The sequence below is a fragment of the Doryrhamphus excisus genome, linkage group LG22, assembly GCF_037039965.1.
Source record: "Doryrhamphus excisus strain RoL-2023G ecotype Guam linkage group LG22, RoL_Dexc_Guam_v1.1, whole genome shotgun sequence".
Lineage (NCBI taxonomy): Eukaryota > Metazoa > Chordata > Actinopteri > Syngnathiformes > Syngnathidae > Doryrhamphus > Doryrhamphus excisus.
In genome coordinates this window covers 7,399,681-7,419,713 of record NC_136378.1, presented here as the reverse complement: position 1 = coordinate 7,419,713, position 20,033 = coordinate 7,399,681, and the positions used below count along the sequence as shown (strand labels likewise).

Genomic DNA, 20,033 nt, shown 5'->3' with positions numbered 1-20,033 from the left:
CCTATAGCTTGCTGTGCTTCTTTGGGAAAGTAACGTCTGTTTCTTGTTGTTGGAATCACTGTCGAGGTACATTTATGCAACTATGCTAGGCTGATCTGCTGTAGAAACGGGGTTATATTTAAAAAGGTACTTAAACTACAGTGGAACCTCAATTTTCAATTTTTTTAACAAAACTGTTTGCATCTATTCTCGTACAATATCGCACATAAACATGTTGTATTTTATACTTTAGCACATACAGTCTTGTAGTATTAATCAAGATTTGGAGGGGAAACAGTGGTCAGTAGAAGTAGAATCCGCAAAATAGGATTCAATATTAAAAATAGAATATTTTCAAAGTTAGAGCATTGAAAACCTGTTTAGAGCCCTGTACACATGAAATAACACCCCTATAGTCACCTTTATACTATTATTCTTTCTTTGCAGTACATTACTAAACTGTAATACGCAGGCTACGGGATCACTGTGAGGACATAAGAGGCGGCCACCGCTCATAGCATATATAAAGCTACCGTGCTAACTGGTTGCATCCAATTTATTTGTTCTAAACTCAAAAGTCTTTCAGAGTCAGCAGTCGACTCTGTAGTTAACACCACAAGTTTCTGCTTAATTGAATATGGCTGCAAAATAACCCACCATGGGGGCAAACAACATTGCCTGCACTTTGATAAAGAAGCTGAGAAACATGATGGAATTCAAGAAATGACTTGTAGCATAGTACCAAGATGGTGTCAGTATTGATCACCCCCCCGTTGCTCGTCAGCCTTCAGTAAAGCTAATAGTGATGTTAAATGTCCGTTTAGCCCTTCCGTTCATTACTTATATGTAATGTCCATTGTTTTGAATATATAAAACTATAATTATTCTCTATAAAATGTGCTTTGTATGAATATTTTGAGGTTTCGGGATGGATTTACGTTGGTTTTCTATTGGGAAAAGTCAATCAGTTTTAGACAGACCCTTGAGAACAAATGAATAATGAAAAGAGAGGTACCACTGCACATGGTTGCATCACCTTTAACTGGGGGTGAATACAAAGGGGTTGCTACGAGTCAAACACCTGAAAGGAGTACTTGTAGTCAAGAGGGGTATGACGTGCAGAATCTACAGTGAGTCGCCAAAAATATACTGCAAATACATCGAATCAACAGGGTTACTGGGATGAATTTTCATGGGGCCGCTTACTGTACGTATGAAACCCAACCTGATGTCAGTCTTGTGCATCGTCATTTTTGGACAGTGTGTCATAAAGACGATTAAAAAAAATACAAAATGGTAGAAGTTGTGTTTCAGCTGATGTGATAACACCTCATTGTGAGTATCTGAGTGTTGAAACATGACACAGATTCAAATTCATGTTGATGTCAAAAGGTTGATCTCGTGTTTCTAATCAATATACGTTGGAACTTGTGCAGAAGTGTGTTACTGCAGTGCAGAACACGGTGTTGTTTGATATGGTACCCGTCAGCTAGCTCCTTGTTTGCCCACCCCTGATTTAGAGGCTGTTATTTCTGCAAAAGGAGGATCTACTAAAATTGATGTCATTTTTTGGTTGGGGTGCCCAAATTTTTCTAAAATATATAGCGCCCTCCCCTCCCCCCGTTAATCAATGCAGCCCGCGAGTCAAAATATTTGCCCACCCCTGATTTGGAGGCTGTTATTTCTGCAAAAGGAGGATCTACTAAAATTGATGTCATTTTTTTGGTTGGGGTGCCCAAATTTCTATAAAATATATAGTCTGCCCCCCCTGTTAATCAATGCAGCCCGCGAGTCAAATTGTTTGCCCACCCCTGATTTAGAGGCTGTTATTTCTGCAAAAGGAGGATCTACTAAAATTGATGTCATTTTTTGGTTGGGGTGCCCAAATTTTTCTAAAATATATAGCCCCCTCCCCCCCATTAATCAATGCAGCCCGCGAGTCAAATTGTTTGCCCACCCCTGATTTAGAGGCTGTTATTTCTGCAAAAGGAGGATCTACTAAAATTGATGTCTTTTTTTGGTTGGGGTGCCCAAATTTGCATAGAATATATAGTCTGCCCCTACTAAAATTGATGTCATTTTTTTTGGTTGGGGTGCCCAAATTTCTATAAAATATATAATCTGCCCCCCCACCCCCGTTAATCAATGCAGACCGCGAGTCAAAATGTTTGCCCACCCCTGATTTAGAGGCTGTTATTTCTGCAAAAGGAGGATGTACTAAAATTGATGTCATTTTTTTGGTTGGGGTGCCCAAATTTCGATAAAATGAGGATAAATAAAAATAAACAAAAGGAGGATCTACTAAAGATACTGTATGTCACCGTTTTTGAGCATAAAGCATTTATAGTATGATTATTGACATATTTAATATGAAAATGGGATATAATATAGCTTTTGGTACCTTTTTCAGGAGACTGACCCATATATGTATTATGATATGATTCTTAATGTGACTTCTTATGCTTATTGTCATTATTTTTGAAAATGATTTAGATTCTTCCCCTTTACCCGCCTGAAACAATGATTCATAATAAAGCTATGAAAGCATATGAAGGAGTGTTGTGTCTCTATGAAATAAACAGCTAGTAGGAAATGTAGTAGGAAGCAGGGTGCTGGACGCATACATTCAAAAACAACATATATGTAAGGCGGAGGTTAAGTCGGGTAAATAAGACAAGACTTAGCGTGCAGTCAAACCCACGAAGCATCATCCTGAAGGTAAGTGAGCTGTGAGGTGCAACGCAGGACACGTTGGAGCAACACTTGCCCCCCCCAAAAGGATATGTACACACGGTCCAAGGATCACCATCGTGTGATGACGGGACAAAGATGGCTGTCCACCATTGCTTTGTCTTTGGAAGAAGGGAAAAGACCATCCACACGCAATCCTTAGGTTTGGTCCATGTCAGAGTTGGAGGACAACATCCCTCCTTCAAATGTGCACCAATGACGGTTCTCATACAAACGTTCTATCCCTCCATCTCTATGGTAACGGAGGGGTCTGGATCCTCAACTGAAATTGGAGAGAGAGAATATAAATCAGGTTGCATGGCAGTCGAGTGGTTAGCACGCAGACCTCACAGCTAGGACACCAGGGTTCAATTCCACCCTCGGGCATCTCTGTGTGGAGTTTGCATGTTCTCCCCGTGCATGCGTGGGTACTCCGGTTTCCTCCCACATTCCAAAAAAACATGCTAGGTTAATTAGCGACTCCAAATTGTCCATAGGTATGAATGCGACCCTCGTGAGGATAAGCGGTAGAAAATGAATGAATGAATGAATATAAATCAGCCATTGCTTTTCGTTGGTTCACAAGTGTCCACCAGAGGGCAGTGTTGGTGAAAGGATGTTGCATATGTCCACACAGCCAGACCAAATCATTGCAATTGATGCCATAGAAAGACATTACATTCGGAAATAACACTAAGGCTAAGGGAAAAAAATCATATTTAAAAGCAACAAAAATTATTTATAGTAGTACAGTTATTTCAAAATTGTCTGTATTCTAACCAATTCTAACAGCAGAACATGATCTTAACTTGGGAGGACATCATGTGATCATGAGATCATGTTGTCATCATATCTGTGCTTCGGGGTTGCTGAAAGGTCATCCGCAGTTGTAGGGGTCGCAATGATGACATATGCGCAAGTAAAACATGGTTTTACAAGCACCAAATGTATGCAATTAAACTATTTTAAAGAAATGTGATAGTCGCGGATGAACCTGGGGTTTGCTGGTGCTGCATCAGGCTGATAGAGTTGATTTTTTAACCCTGACTACCACATGTGTTTAGGACTACTACCAGGCAGTGTCATTTTTTGGAGTTGATTTCATGGGTGTTCAGGGACCTGCACTGACACACCCCCGGAGTTGGTGAGTAACTGCTTTTTTTTTTGTATTACCCGCCGTATGTGGCTCACAAAAGCAGCTCTTGTTGAATCCGGTTTTTGCTCAGTTTGTTGACAAAAACTACTTAGCGTTAGCTAACCACCTTTCTGTTCATCATTCACCATTCCTGAAAATGTTTATTGTTCTTCAGTCTGTGTCTGCTTGTCGAAAACGGTAAGGAAAGAAACAATTCCAAGTAGCGCCAATGTGGTTATGTCAAATCTTTCTTTTTATATAGTCTGCCCTCCCCCCCGTTAATCAATGCGAGTCAAAATGTTTGCCCACCCCTGATTTAAAGGCTGTTATTTCTGCAAAAGGAGGATCTACTAAAATTGATGTCATTTTTTGGTTGGGGTGCCCAAATTTGTATAAAATATATAGTCTGCCCCCCCCCAATTTACCACTTACCAATATACTGTATGTCACAATTTTGGAGCATAAAGCATTTATAGTATTAATAGTAGTTTTGGTACCTTTTTCAGGAGACTGACCCATATAGTATGTATTATGATATGATTCTTAATGTGACTTCTTAATGGTTAGATAGGCTTTATCATACAATGTTTTTTATATTTCTGTCATAAAAAATGACTGTGTTTAACTGTGAAAGAGCGGAGACAGGGGCGGCATGAGTGTTTAGCGGGTCATTATTTTTGAAAATTATGTATTCTTTAATAAATGAATAAAATAAAATTAAATATTTATTATATATTATTTATTCTTCCCCTCTACCAGCCTGAAACAATGATTCATAATAAAGCTATGAAAGCATATGAAGGAGCGTTGTGTCTCTATGAAATAAACAGCTAGAAAATATGCAAACTCCACACAGAGATGGCCGAGGGTGGAATTGAACAGCTGACCATATTTTCATAGTTAGAGCATACAAAACCTGTTAGGGACCTTCTACATAGTTTTAGAGCTCTCCATATTAAGCTCTTATTAGAGCTCTCCAGACAGAGAATAACACCCCTATAGTCACCTTTACACTCATATATATATATATATATACCAATATAGTAGATATTTTCAGAGAAAATAAGCCATTTAAGACATAAACAAGATTGATGCTAGTGTGCTAGGGTCTGGATGAGACTGGGCCGCATCAGGTTTTCCAAAAAAAAAAGCATTTATTAAAAACAGAAAAATATACAAACTTTTTCAGTGCTTTGGTTCCGATTTTCTACAAGAAAAGCTCTGATAAAACATTCCACTGTTCTCAAATATCTTAATTTTTATTTTTCTGCACAAAATAAGATGAAAAATAAATAAACAAATCAAGAATAAAGAAAATCAATCAATCAGTAATAAATAAATATAATAATAATAATAAAACAGCAAATAATAAAAACTTAAGAAACCACATATAGTTGGTGGGTAGACAAATGATTTTTTTCAGATTAAAATGAACAAAGCATTATTAGAGCCCTGTAGACATGACAAAACACGACTATAGTCACATTTATACTCTTTTTATTTACAACATATTGCGCAACTGCAGGGTCTTGAGACACATGCTAACTCGCAAACTAGAGAACTAGCGACCTAAACGGTAGCCTTCAAGTTATTTCCTTTAAACTTAATTAGCCAAAAACTTACCACTTCCACACGGATAGGGAGGATAACTATTAACAGTTATTTAACATTTAACATGAACATTAATCAAACGTAATATTTTTTTCTGGGTACATGATACCATACAGCATCCATATCAAACTTGCGCGGGCCGCAAACTAGTGTCCTGCAGGCCACATTTGGCCTGCGGGCTGCGTGTTTGAGAACACTGGTCTATACTAAATATTGACACTATGTTGACTAAGAGGTGTGTTCACTTGTGTTGCCAGGTATTTACACATGGACATAATGTCAGTGGATGATTTTTGAATGACATTTGACATCTGAATGGTGTACTCTTTCGAAATGAGAACAAGTGACTCACCCCAGCTTCCTTCTTCTGAGACGTCATCTGACTCCTCCCACATCTCCTCGTTGGCTAGTAAGGGGTTCTGACACTCTCCTCGATTCCGCAACGGGAAGTAATGGCCGTTTCCTTGGCTGAAAAGATGACAGAAGCTTGTTTAAGAAGCCGTGGTACATGTCTCACAGGATCTTCATTGATTAGTCGGGATGTCGCAAGGTCTTTTTCGAGTGACAAGATTTCTCATTCGGAAAAAAAAAAAAAAAGTCAAATCAATTAATAAACACTACTTTCTTGTGAGTTCACATTAGGGGAATCATGTCTCCACATTCAACTCACCCCGTGAAAACAGGAAGGAACCATAATCTCCTGTCTTTTCCGAATACTTGCTGCAGATTTTTGCGTACTCCAACATTAAAGCCATTCCGGTCCGGTCCGTTGACAAAAACTGGTGCGGAGAAGGCCTCTGGAAAGGGCGAGTTGAATGTTACACACATTTTCAGCATTGCGTTGGATTGCTTTTATGACAAACCTAAAGTGGATCTGTTTTTGGCCACCAACCAACAGTGGTAACCAAAGAGGAACATGAGACTGACAAAGAACATGAGCGCCACAAACATGAGGAAAAGGACGTGGAACTTTGCAGGCCCGTTTGGCAAGTCTCCCTGGGAAAGACAGAAAGAGGAGAAACTGTTACACCAGGATCGCATCCATGCCATCGGTGCTCATTTTTTTAAATGACACTTACCACCCAGAATTTGATGAAATACTGAAAGACGGTGGCTGTGATGAATATGCAGTAAAGCATGGAATAGGAGAGGAAGAGCAGGAAATACTTGTAGTTGGAAAACCCAACGCAGTTATTCACCCTGAAAGAACATCACCATATGAGCTCAAAAAGCATTTGTGTGGTAAATGAAAGGAAAAAAAAAAACTTACCAGGGGCAATGGTGGTCCATTTTCAAAACACACCTTTAGAACACAAAGGCTTATTATTACATCAAAGAAAATATACTTTTATTTTGGTTTTGTTTGCTTAACCCACCCATGACATGAGTCAACCTTTATTCTCCATGGGAAATGGAAAAAAAATGGACTCATGCATTCATTTTCTATTCTGCTTATTCCCATTAGGGTTGCAGGGGTATGCTGGAGCCTATCCCAGCTGGCCTTTGGGCGAGAAGCTGTGTACACCCTGGACTGGTCGCCAGCCAATCACAGGGCACATATACGTAGACAAAGTGCCTCTGATGCAGACTCTAACACTTAGTCTTAGTTAATTGGGTCCAAACCTGACCATATTTTCATAGTTAGAGGATACAAAACCTGTTAGGATTTGTTCCCTTCTACATAGTTTTTTTTTATGTTATTAGAGCTCTCCAGACAGAGCATAACACCCCTATAGTCACCTTTACACTCATTCATTCATTTTCTATCGCTTATTCTGATGAGGGTCGCAAGGAGTGCTGGAGCCTATCCCAGCTGTCTTTGTGCGAGAGGCGGGGTACGCCCTGCCAATCACAGGGCGCATATAGACAAACAACCATTCACACTCAAATTCACGTTCAAACACTGTTAGTGACTGTGAGTGTTTGCGGATCACTTAATTAACTGAAAGAACAAGCTTCAGATTAATCAACGAAGAACACGATCATGACAAACATTTTGCTTTTTTATTATTAGAATATTCAAGCAGCAATCTGTTTGTGTACTTCTTTGCTCAGTCAGTTCAAATCTTCTATTTCTGAATAAAACAGGCAAAATTTTGATTTTTTTAAAAAATCAGATTCATCAGATATTAAAATAAATAAATTAAAAAAACAGTGGTTGACATGTTTCCTCCTTTCTGATATTTTGCGGAACAAACCACTATCTGTGGTTCATATTAATTAATCTTGTGTGTCAAGGCAAAGGCTGCATACTAAAAATAAATAAATACATCAAAAGGATGCGACTTTTACTTTTTTTTTTTCAAACCAACCCAAGACAATATCCTGAGCTTTTGCATCTGAGCTTTTTTTTTATTATCAGCAGAAAAGTGTATTACAGGCGTCCCTCGTTTATCACGGTCAATTGGTTCCAGACCCAGACAATAAGTCCATTTCCACAAGGTACGACTCTATTTTACTAAACTGAATATTTTTGTAGATTCAACATATGAAATCTGTTTGAAATTCTAAAAGCCCTCTAAAAAAGACCTATTATGCTCATTTTTTTGGCCCTTTGTATTAAGTTGTGGAGCAAGTGTTTTAGTTCTTCCAGAATCTGCACCTATTCAGCTGTATTTCTTTAGCTTTTGTGGTTCCTGCAAAAATGTTTAATGTCTTTTGAAAATGTCGGCTTTTAATATACAGTTGTATGTGTTAGATTCCAAATTCGATGCGGAAGTAGAGACTGGACAGTCCGACATTTCTCAAGAAAAGAGGTTACTTCAAGATGTCTCTCAATGCCAAGTGGTTTTAGCATTTTAGCATTTCTACAGCATCTGTAACTTCTAATGTGGCCACTTATTGTGGTGGGAAACAGCTATTTGCAAATGATAATCATTTAATCTTTATTTGAGATTCTAATGTGATGCTACAAAAATTAGATGATATCATTATGGCAGTCTTTTTTTTCGGGCAAGTAGTTCTCACCTTAAGGATTCCCCATGGGCAAGTCACTTTTCTTTTTAATGTAGAGCCCTGAAATGATTTAAATATTGTGTTGTTTCAATATTGTAGCCTACGTCTGGGCTTCCTAAGTGTTTCAATTACCTCTGAATGGAACTTGTGAAATAAATCAACTATTTTTGCACAATATTAAGACGTCGCATATCACTTTGGGGTATATTTTATGTCAGTTTTCCAACTCTATGGTCTTGGATGGTATTGAGTTTAGATGTTCCGCTGTATTCTGCCCTGGGGTGTCGACAGGACATCACCTTCTAATGATGGCCACAGCTGATATACTGTACCCTTGCCTTGGTCAATCTCTAATTGAATATACTGCAGAGGAAAGGAGGACTTACGTTTCACAGACTGAGCAGTGGTGACAGCGGTCAGGCTTCAGCACCTGGCAGCGGTCACAGAACCGGATAGCTATAAAGACACAAGAGGAAGAGCGGCTGAGTGCAGGACATTCGAGCTGAGCGAGCTTCACTTAACTTCCTGCTTAGCTATCATCACTAATGAAAGAGACATTGCCTGATAAGCTCATACTTGTTGCTTTACGAGGGGATGGACTACGGCTTATGGAGCTTCCTCAGTGGTGAGGATCTCATTACATATGCAGCTTACCCTGTCTCATCATGTCATAACAATGTTAATATACCGTTCTTTTTCTAGGGTGGATTCTTGGGGTACCAAATTACCTCCGGATTGAGCTCGGGTGTAGATGGGCAGTTTCTTAGCAATCTCCACCAGGATTTGTTTCTGTGCATCCGGCCTCTCCTCCATCTCGTATCTTTGCTTGTCGGAGTAAGACAGCTGAAACTAGACCCACAAACACATCAGTTAGCCTAGCCATAGCATATTGTGAAATCCTATTCTTCCGACTGTACGCACAGAGCTAGTGTGCTCATACAATGGGGATTTCAATGTGATCCCGGGGTAAGAGTGTTCTGGGTCACAGGCAGGGACATCCCACAGGATTGTGCGGGAATGTAAGAAAAAAAAAACAGAAGTAGTCACAGCGCTGAGGAAATATACTTCGAGTTTCATAGAAAGTAATGTTCAATATCCCGCTGTAAAGGATGATGATACTCATGTTGGCGTGAGAGGCGAGGAAGACAATAACAAGTGGATCAGAGCTTGTTAGGTATCGTGGAGACAGGGATCTGACCATTTCCCAGCCTGGTCATGATGTCATGATGCAAATTAGATGAGTGAATTTACTCCCATCACAAACTTTGGATCATCCTCATGACTTTTGTCATTGTACTCCCCTGGTTGGCTGCATCAGAGGGGGAAAATTATCCATTTTTTTAAGCTAAAGTCCTTCAAAAGTTATTGCCTAACCGTCGCAGACGTTATTTTGAAGACACTTGTACCTTCTTGCATGGGGACGCTGGAGGTGTAAAGATGGACTTCCAGTAGGTCCAGGAAAACATCCCAAAGCACACATGGAACACCAGCAAATAAGCCACTGCAAACACAGCCATTAGGATTAACACTGATATACCACACACACCTTTATTTAAAATATAAACGTGTGGATAACTCACCTTTTTCCAAAGTGTTGGACAGTGTGACTACAAAAGAAAGAAGAATAAAGCATATTTAAACAAGTTGTACGCGTTTTATTTGATACATGTACAAGCTAACAACACTAGCCAGAACAAGCATAACAATGAGCACCGTTTATCCATGTAAACAAAAGCACTTTAACACAGTGCCGCTTTACAAAAGGTAAATAATTATCATAGAAAACTGAATTAAAAAACAAACACTTCCGCATACTTTGCTAGTTCCTGCTGTGTAATTTAAATGTGGTAACACTGCTGTGCGGCAAACTGCGGTACATGTCCACGGATGTAGCAGTGGGAAACAAGCCTTCAAAAACCACGATAAACATGCATATTTGAGATACTTACACAGACATAATTGAAACACGTAAGCGTAGTAGGACCATAACACAACAGAGGTGATAATAAGCACAGGTATCCAGGAGAAAACCCTTTGGCAGCATCTCAAGCCTCTGGAGAGCGCCATACTCCATCGAAACGAGGCGCTTCTCTGTGCTCGATTAGCCTCCCTGGGCTTCCTGTTAACAGCGTCATCGGTGGGCCGATTCGCCACACTCTTGTTAGGGAAGCTCAGAATATACATTTATACTCATGTACTTTCACTGAACAGTTGGGCATGCGCATTCCGTCGTTTAGAGAAGGGAAATGTTATAGTACTGAAATTTCACCCCATAGCAGTTATCCCTAATTTTTGGCCGGTGTGCAGAAGTTTAATAAAGTTATTTTGCTTTTAATTGAGTACAATAATTTAGGACTCTGTCCTCCTCTGCTTTATTTTCCATACAACTGGAGCGGTATTTGGGGTTTTAAAAAAAACCCGCTTTTGCAATTTGGCAGACTCACCAGCAGAGGCCGCTGTCAGATTGTTCTTCAACTAAAGGCTCTAAAAAATACAGTGAAGAAAATAAGTATTTGAACACCCTGCTATTTTGCTATTTCTCCCACTTAGAAATCATGGAGGGGTCTGAAATTTTCATCGTAGGTGCATGTCCACTGTGAGAGAGATAAACTAAAAAGAAAAATCCAGAAATCACAATGCATGATTTTTTAACAATTTATTTGTGTGATACAGCTGCAAATAAGTATTTGAACACCTGTGTATCATCTAGAATTCTGACCCTGAAAGACCTGTTAGTCTGCCCATTAGAAGTCCACCTACACTCCATGTATCATCCTGAATCAGATGCACCTGTTTGAGGTCGTTAGCTGCATAAAGACACCTGTCCACCCCATACAATCAGTAAGACTTTAACTTGTAACATGGCGAAGACCAAAGAGCTGTCCAAAGACACCAGAGACAAAATTGTACACCTCCACAAGGCTGGAAAGGGCTACGGAGCAATTACCAAGCAGCTTGGTGAAAAAAGGTCCACTGTTGGAGCTCTCATTAGAAAATGGAAGAAGCTAAACATGACGGTCAATCTCAATCGGACTGGAGCCCCATGCAAGATATCACCTCGTGGGGTCTCAATGATTCTAAGAAAGGTGAGGAATCAGCCCAGAACTACACGACAGGACTTGGTCAATGACCTGAAAAGAGCTGGGACCACCGTTTCCAAGGTTACTGTAGGTAATACACTAAGACGTCATGATGTGAAATCATGCATGGCACGAAAGGTTCCCCTGCTTAAACCAGCACATGTCAAGGCCCGTCTTAAGTTTGCATATGACCATTTGGATGATACAGAGGAGTCATGGGAAAAAGTTTTATGGTCAGATGAGACCAAAATAGAACTTTTTGGTCATAATTCCAATAAGCGTGTTTGGAGGAAGAAGAATGAAGAGTACAATCCGAAGAACACCATCCCTACTGTGAAGCATGGGGGTGGTAGCATCATGCTTTGGGGGTGTTTTTCTGCACATGGGACAGGACGAGTGCACTGCATTAAAGAGAGGATGACTGGGGCCGTGTATTGTGAGATTTTGGGGAACAACCTCCTTCCCTCTGTCAGAGCATTGAAGATGGGTCGTGGCTGGGTCTTCCAACACGACAACGACCCGAAGCACACAGCCAGGAAAACCAAGGAGTGGCTCCGTAAGAAGCATATCAAGGTTCTAGCATGGCCCAGCCAGTCTCCAGACCTGAACCCAATCGAAAATCTTTGGAGGGAGCTCAAACTCCGTGTTTCTCAGCGACAGCCCAGAAACCTGACTGATCTAGAGAAGATCTGTGTGGAGGAGTGGGCCAAGATCCCTCCTGCAGTGTGTGCAAACCTGGTGAAAAACTACAGGAAACGTTTGACCTCTGTAATAGCAAACAAAGGCTACTGTACCAAATATTAACATTCATTTTCTCAGGTGTTCAAATACTTATTAGCAGCTGTATCACACAAATAAATTGTTAAAAAATCATGCATTGTGATTTCTGGATTTTTCTTTTTAGTTTATCTCTCTCACAGTGGACATGCACCTACGATGAAAATTTCAGACCCCTCCATGATTTCTAAGTGGGAGAAATAGCAAAATAGCAGGGTGTTCAAATACTTATTTTCTTCACTGTATATATCGGTTTAATATGGAAGCCCGTCTCCGCCACTGAAAAAAAGTCCTAATTATGTAATAAAAAGTCGAAATTGAGAGATAAGAAAATCGAAATTATGACAGTAAAAAGTAAAAAAATAATGACATAAAAAGTAATAATTATGAAATGAAAAGTCGTAATTATGAGATACAAACTGCGCATGTGCCACAGATGCCGCCTTCTTCAAAAATGGCGACACAATTGTGGGTGGGTAGTCTTTTGTAAATGTTCGTCGTTTGTGTAATTAGTTGTCTGCGTCGCATTCTTGTTCAGAAGGTTACCCACCTTGCCTACACTAACAATTTTATGACTCATAATTATGACTTTTTATTTCATAATTTCGACTTTCTTATTGTAAATATGTCAAAAGAACACAGATGTATACAGTGCATATTGTACATCTGATAGCTTGATGCTATCTTGTCCACTTTTGACCAGTTGAAACCCACTAAAACTACATTTATGTCCAGAGTAGATAAAAAAAGTGGGGCCAACGTAAAAAAACAAAATCTAAAGATATTTTTAAGTTTTGACAGGGAGTAATGTTTTGTGTTGCAAAGTGCATCAAAAGGACTTATGGTGGCCATTTATGACCACAAAAACATCAATTTGATGAATAAAAAATAGAACATGGCCAGTGAGTTAAACAGATAATTCATGATGACATAATAAGAGACTACACAAAAGCAAGGGTGTGACGATCATATTAGTAATTTCCCTCCATATCCCCAAGAGAGATGCTAATTTGTCCCTGTACTCTTTCTGTTTTCTGAAGATTTATGGAATATCGTCATTGTCTGACGTGGTACTCCATGGTCCTCCTTTCATGTCGTCCTGGGAGCGCAAAGATCTTGGAGAATGGAACCATCCAGGCTGTTTTATGTAATCCAGTCTCCCCCACCTTGTAATGAAAGAGACCTCTGGGATAGGGGTGTGAGGTGAGCTGCACCCAATCCTGACCTCCCCTCCTGCATCACAATCTAGGCCTACTGTGACACCAACACACACACACACACACACACACACACACACACACCCTTTCCCCTTTCAACATATCATCTGTCACTGGCTCTTCCTTGCATGGCGCAACAAGGCCCCTCCACCCCATTCCGGCCGTCTGCATTGCACTTCAAGCGGCCGTGCCGAAGCAAGGTGGTGACAGCTTCTCTCTCAGTGGCGGCAGAGAGAGGCCATCCATCCATCCATCCATCCATCCATCCATCCCCTGGCATGGCAGAAAACCCCTCCGCTACAAAGCCATTGTGTCTACCCAAACAGTAACAGCCTTTTCATCAAAACATTTGCCCCCAAGTTCATATAAAACATATCAGCAAGTTGAGGCAGACTCCTCCTCTCAGATGAAACTGTGCGATGGAGGTGCATTCCATGCCACCTCTGTGGGAGTCTACATAAACACACGGTAAAAAAAAGGAGACAGAAGAGCCTGTATGGGCAGAGTTCACGCAAAAAAGACTGCAGTTTACAACATACCACCATGTGGGATCAGTACTTCCAATAGAAGCGGCTCCAGCTGCAGCTCATGGTCACGCCTCGAGGATGAAGTGGCACTTAAAGAGTGTATTTTATTTTATTTTATATTTTATGCAAGTTCCTCTGCAGCCATGAAGACAATCGTGAAGCTGCTAAGTGACAGGGAGGCTTGTTTACAGCAACTCTATTTACGTGGGGGCTGCTGGATGTAGAATAACTCGTCAATATGGCATGGCTGACTTACGTTGTCATAAGAGAAATAACTATAGTCATCACACAGCAGCTTACATTAAGACACCACACACACAACTGCTAAAACTAGTGGATAAAAAGAAATAACTATGTTAACACTATGTTAACTAACTGAATATAGCAAGTAGGACTACCCAACATGCCTTGCGGGCATTTGGAAATAACAGTTTTTAGTTGTTGTTTATCTCCGACTTTGTAGTAGTACCTGTAGATGGACGTAGAGCAGAAAAGGGAAGGTTGGCGCCCCCTCCACCCAATCACTGTTGTGGTGTCATGGGGCAAAACTGTGGCCCGGGGGCACACTCTGGCCAGTAGTTGATTTATGGGCTGCGTTAACTTGCTGTGGATGTGTTGTTTTTGTTTCGTTGCACCGTGAGCAAGTATGTTGTTTGATGACCACCTATTTATGGACACCCACTTTGACAAATGTTTTAACCCAATGTGGCCCACAAGTCAAAAAGTTTGCCCACCCCTGAGTTAAATCGAAATTCTATTACATATATGGAGGGTTTTTCTAAAAAGTAACTCAATGAGTAACTACTCTAATTTTGTCCATCTTATAGTACAAATTAAGAAAGAGGTTTGCACTCTATTGTGGGCTCTTCTAGTTGTTTTGTGCACTTAAAGACCATGGTAATGCTAATGGTAATGCTAATGGTTTTATTTCATTTGAACATGCATCAGATTACAATTGAGTGCATCCCATAATCAGTTCACAGTTCCACATGTCCAAAAGGAGTAGGAAGAAGCAAAGCTTATTAAATCCTACCCCTCCATCTGGTACTTTTACAATCAGTAACTGTTACATTTGTTCACTTCCTGCTTTCCTAATATATTTTTTTGTTTTATTTTATTTTTTATTTTATTATTTTTTATTATTTTTATATTTTTTATTATTTTTTATTTATTGATTTTCAATTTTTTTTTTTATTTATTGATTTTTTTTAAGGTGATTTGAGGTTATTTTACGAGCTGATATGACCATCCAATAACATAATGGGTACCATAGTAAGTGTCAATATAGTGATATATATAGCACATCATGACTGGTTCAAGACTCTTCATCCTTGTATTTAGCAAACATCAACTGCTTGTATTGTTTCTTGAATTGGCTCATCGTTGTGCATTGTTTGAGGTCCTTACGCAATCCATTCCATAGTTTGATTCCACATACTGAAATGCTATGACTTTTTAACATAGTCCTAGCATATAAGTATTTCAAATGTACTTCTTCCCTGAATTTGAAACACTTATATGCTAGGACTACGTTAAAAAGCCGTAGCATTTCAGTACCTGTGTCTGTGTGTTTTGCAGCGCCACAAAATGCAGCATTTGATTGTGATAGGATTTCCATTCCATTCCGCGCGTGCTTCAGTGTCTGGACGAGGAATTCATCATGTCTGCATTTGTTTGAAGTCAATATGAAGCACATATTGGAAAGTCTGCATTCGTATTGACGTTGGTGCACATCCAGGCCATCAAAACGCTCTGGGTTGCCCACATGACTTCATTCAGACAAAAGGTGAGTGTGCGTGAACATCAGACATGAGCGCAGCACTAATTAGAGGGTCAGAGCAACATGACTTCAAAGAACACGTCATTTGAAATTGAACAGAAAAGCACATCATGCGCTTTGCAATGATATGTTGAAGGTGATGTGTTTGTCTGTAAACCTGCGGGTATTATTTTGTATTGTTGTACTCAAAAAGAATAATGCATGCTATTTTATAACTCATATGCTCAGAGGAGACACAAACATGTATATACAGCAATGAGCGGCATGTCTCGGAGCAAGAAAAGGCCCGATATTTCTGCACATATTCATCATATTTAACAGCAAAACAAACAATGACAGGGTGGAGGAGGAATTGTAGACACCTCATCCAGCATGTGTGAAAATAAATCTGCGCAAGGGTGGAGACCTGTGTGTCTTCAATAATCACCGTAATTGACATGACCATGCCACGTGCAGGACAGTAATTACACTGTCTAATAATAAAGACGCTTTATTACGAGTCACGCACTCGCTTTGGAAAACACAGCTTTTCGTTTGATTTGGTGTCAATCGGTCTTCGGCCGCATTCGTTATTTGGTCTGACGTTGTTTTATTCTGCTTTGCATTCATACCAGTATTGGCTAAACAGTAAAGAACATATGCAAGGGAGGATTTGATTGGGCAGCTTTTGTGGCATATTATGTGACGAAACAGGCTGCACAGTGTTGGAGTGGTTAGCGCGCAGACCTCACAGCTAGGAGACCCGAGTTCAATCCCAATAACCAATAACTCACAAGTTTATGTGCCCTTTACTATTTAAAAATAGATTCCCGCTAATGATATTGTTCTGTTTTTTTCTTGGCTACACGGCGGACGAGTGGTCACAGTTAGGAGACCTGAGTTCAATTCCACCCGCGGCAATCTCTGTGTGGAGTTTGCATGTTCTCCCTGTGCATGCGTGGGTTTTCTCCGGGTACTCCTGCTTCCTCCCACATTCCAAAAACATGCTAGGTTAATTGGTGACTCCAAATTGTCCATAGGTATGAATGTGAGTGTGAATGGTTGTTTGTCTATATGTACCCTGTGATTGGCTGGCCACCAGTCCAGGGTGTACCCCGCCTCTCGCCCAAAGAAAGCTGGGATAGGTTCCAGCGACCCTCGTGAGGATAAGCGGCAGAAAATGAATGAATTAATGTGATGTAACACAATTATTCCAAACCGAAGTGCCACCTGCTGGCTATTTTTATATTCAGCAATATTTACCAGCTTAGACTTGAACCTTCTAAAATATACTCTTAAAAACTGCCGCTGTCACACAAACAAAGGGAAGAGAGCAGACAGACAGCACTTCCAAAACATCTTTTGATTTTATTATTTATCATTAATAGGAAAGAACTACATTTGAAACACTTATAAGCTAGGACTACGTTATGCTAGCCATAGCATTTCAGTATGTGGAATCAAACTATGGAATGGATTGAGTAAGGACCTCAAACAATGCACAACGATGAGCCAATTCAAGAAACAATACAAGCAGTTGATGTTTGCTAAATACAAGGATGAAGAGTCTTGAACCAGTCATGATGTGCTATATATATCACTATATTGACACTTACTATGGTACCCATTATGTTATTGGATGGTCATATCATTATTAAAAAAAAACAAAAAAAAACTTTAAACTGTATTATGGAAAGCAGGAAGTGAGCAAATGTAACAGTTACTGATTGTAAAAGTTATGTCATTGTATGGTCATATCGCCTCATACTTCAGTACAAGGTACATTATTAAAAAAAAACTATATTAGGAAAGTAGGAAGTGAACAAATATAACAGTTACTGATTGTAAAAGTACCAGATGGACGGGTAGGATTTAATAAGCTTTGCTTCTTCCTACTCCTTTTGGACATGTGGAACTGTGAACGGATTATGGGATGCACTCAATTGTAATCTGATGCATGTTCAAATGAAATAAAACCATTACAATTAATTATTTCTGCATGATTTTGTTCTCATTTTAACACTGGTCCGTGTCTTTGGTCCATGTAGCGTAACTGAAAGACACACCAGAAAAGACCAATTTTCATAGTTAGAGCCTAGAAAACCTGCTGACGACCTTCCAAATACGTTTTTAAACATTATTAGGCATGAAATAATACACAAAAAATGCCTAAAATAGTAGCCACAATTAGATCAAATACGAGACAGCTAGGCAAAACATGTAAACAAAGATGCAAGATAAGTCAAACGACGTTTGATAAGGGAGTGATTGAGCACGCCGGCATTGATTGGCATAGCCTACATGTGTCGAGTTGTCAAACTGAATACACAAGATTTGGGATTCTAGTTGGGATTCTCGGGGCAATACGGGACGAGTGATTGCAAGCGGCTTTGAACCGCATTTATCATGGAGGAATGAGCCAATATTGGTGAATTGGGTCGTCATTTGTCATTGAGCGGGTATGATGGGTCCTGCAGGCAAACGAGTTGCAAGCCATTGATGTTCTGTATACATTTCTTTGTATACAGCACACAGTATTATATACTGCAACTGGTAATGAATATTGGCTTTTGATGTACCCTACACATATCAGATTAATGCATCTGTCCTTATCGTCATAAGGGTCACGGGCATGCTGGAGCCTATCCCAGCTGTTTTTTTTTCTTTTCAAAGTCGGATGCTAATTCTCAATAGGGCTGTAATGGCTTGGTTTTTCGTTCCCTTTTGTCAATGCAAAAGTCTGAGTGACCATTTTTCCCATTTCTGCATGGAAAGGTTCTGGCGTTATCCTTGCAGAGGACATTCCTGAGCAGGTACTTAAGGGATGTTTCCATTTCTCCAATTTGATCCACAGGGCCAAAAAGTCAAGACTGTGACTGTGAGAGTGGAATAAATCAAACACAGTGAGGGATGGATGCGCCATCAGATGGAGATGTTGGAGCAAAGAGAGCCACACATGGGGGTGAATTAAGGTACAGTTCAAAGACTGCTGATGGAACTCACTTGCAAAAAGTTTCTCTTTTATCCAAAGCCCACTGACAAAGTTTTTCATGCCCATGGGGTTAGCAAAACAAACAGGGTGAACATGTTTTGTTTCATTTCTGGACCTTGTAAGGAACACATCTCATACCCCCAAGAACCCAACACTTACATGTCTTTGAAGTGTAGACTGAAAGACTAGTAAAGACTAGAAACAACCATTCATTCATTTTCTACCACATATCCTCACGAGGGTTACAGGGGGTGCTGGAGCCTATCCTAGGCAGGGTACACCCTGGACTGGTGACCAGCCAATCACAGGGCACATATAGACAAACAACCATTCACACTCACATTCATACCTATGGACAATTTGGAGTCGCCAATTAACCCAGCATGTTTTTGGAATGTGGGAGGAAAAACCGGAGTACCCGGAAAAAAACCCACGCATGCACGGGGAGAACATGCAAACTCCACACAGAGATTACCGAGGGTGGAATCAAACCCTGGTCTCCTAGCTGTGTGGCCTGCATGCTAACAATTCGACCATCGTGCAGCCAAACTCACAACAACTCTGACTGTCTAAATAATAGGTGAACAGTAGAGCTGCAATTAATCGAATTGATGATTAACTGATAACAATTAATTTACAACTTTTTTTTTAGTACCGGACGAATCATTTTTTGATTTAAAAATGCTTTGACTTCTGAAAACACTGATGGTGGTTCATATTGATTATGTCCTTCTTGGGCCTAACCGATTAAGTCGGCAATTAACCTAGCATGTTTTTGGAATGTGGGAGGAAACCGGAGAAAACCCACGCATACACGGGGAGAACATGCAAACTCCACACAGAGATTACAGAGGGTGGAATTGAACTCAGGTCTCCTAGCTGTGACCACTCGTCCGCCGTGCAGCTTCTAAACAACCAGAACAATATCATTAGCGGGAATCTATGTTTAAATAGTAAAGGGCACATAGACTTGTGAGTTATTGGTTATTGGGATTGAACTCGGGTCTCCTAACTGTGAGGTCTGCACGCTAACCACTCGTCCACCGTGCAGCCTGTTTTGTCACATAATATGCCACAAAAACTGCCCAATCAAATCCTTCCTTGCATATGTTCTTTACTGTTTAGCCAATAATTGCCAAAACGTTGACCTGGAAATGTTGAGTACAATGAACTTCTATACAGCATCCTTTTCTATAGGGTTATCAAAGGGGGCCCAGACCAAAGACCAAGCTGCGACTGCTAGTCTGAAAGGAACTAGTTGTTGAGGGCAG

General features: G+C 40.1%; 1 protein-coding gene and 1 long non-coding RNA gene across 4 annotated transcripts; one reads left to right on the top strand and one right to left on the bottom strand.

Moving 5' to 3' along the window:
- Positions 1-1,896: 1,896 nt before the first annotated feature.
- On the bottom strand, positions 1,897-10,497 carry zdhhc15b (zDHHC palmitoyltransferase 15b). Its single transcript, XM_058063048.2, has 11 exons — positions 10,360-10,497; positions 9,991-10,017; positions 9,817-9,911; positions 9,139-9,259; positions 8,797-8,866; positions 6,726-6,758; positions 6,535-6,655; positions 6,319-6,451; positions 6,126-6,252; positions 5,808-5,923; positions 1,897-2,992 (listed from the first exon to the last, which is right to left on the bottom strand). The coding sequence occupies exons 1-11, from the start codon at positions 10,475-10,477 to the stop codon at positions 2,949-2,951; spliced, it is 1,005 nt and encodes a 334-aa protein (XP_057919031.1). The 5' UTR covers positions 10,478-10,497; the 3' UTR covers positions 1,897-2,948.
- Positions 10,498-12,706: 2,209 nt separating this feature from the next.
- Positions 12,707-18,782, top strand: LOC131110204 (uncharacterized). Of its 3 annotated transcripts, none has more exons than XR_013625282.1 (3): positions 12,707-12,739; positions 13,308-13,470; positions 18,625-18,782. It is a non-coding gene; the product is annotated as an uncharacterized LOC131110204 (long non-coding RNA). The 3 variants fall into 3 exon arrangements; XR_013625283.1 differs by lacking the exon at positions 18,625-18,782 and adding an exon at positions 13,626-13,871; XR_009120859.2 differs by lacking the exon at positions 18,625-18,782 and having other exon boundaries at positions 13,308-13,871.
- Positions 18,783-20,033: the final 1,251 nt, after the last annotated feature.

Excerpts from the sequence above, each read along its gene's own strand:
- zdhhc15b (XM_058063048.2), bottom strand. The coding sequence starts at position 10,477 with ATGGCGCTCTCCAGAGGCTTGAGATGCTGCCAAAGGGTTTTCTCCTGG. Across the intron at positions 6,759-8,796 it reads CACTGCTCAGTCTGTGAAAC|GTGTGTTTTGAAAATGGACC; the intron begins GTAAGTCCTCCT and ends TGTGTTCTAAAG. Across the intron at positions 6,253-6,318 it reads CAAAAACAGATCCACTTTAG|AGGCCTTCTCCGCACCAGTT; the intron begins GTTTGTCATAAA and ends CGCCCTTTCCAG.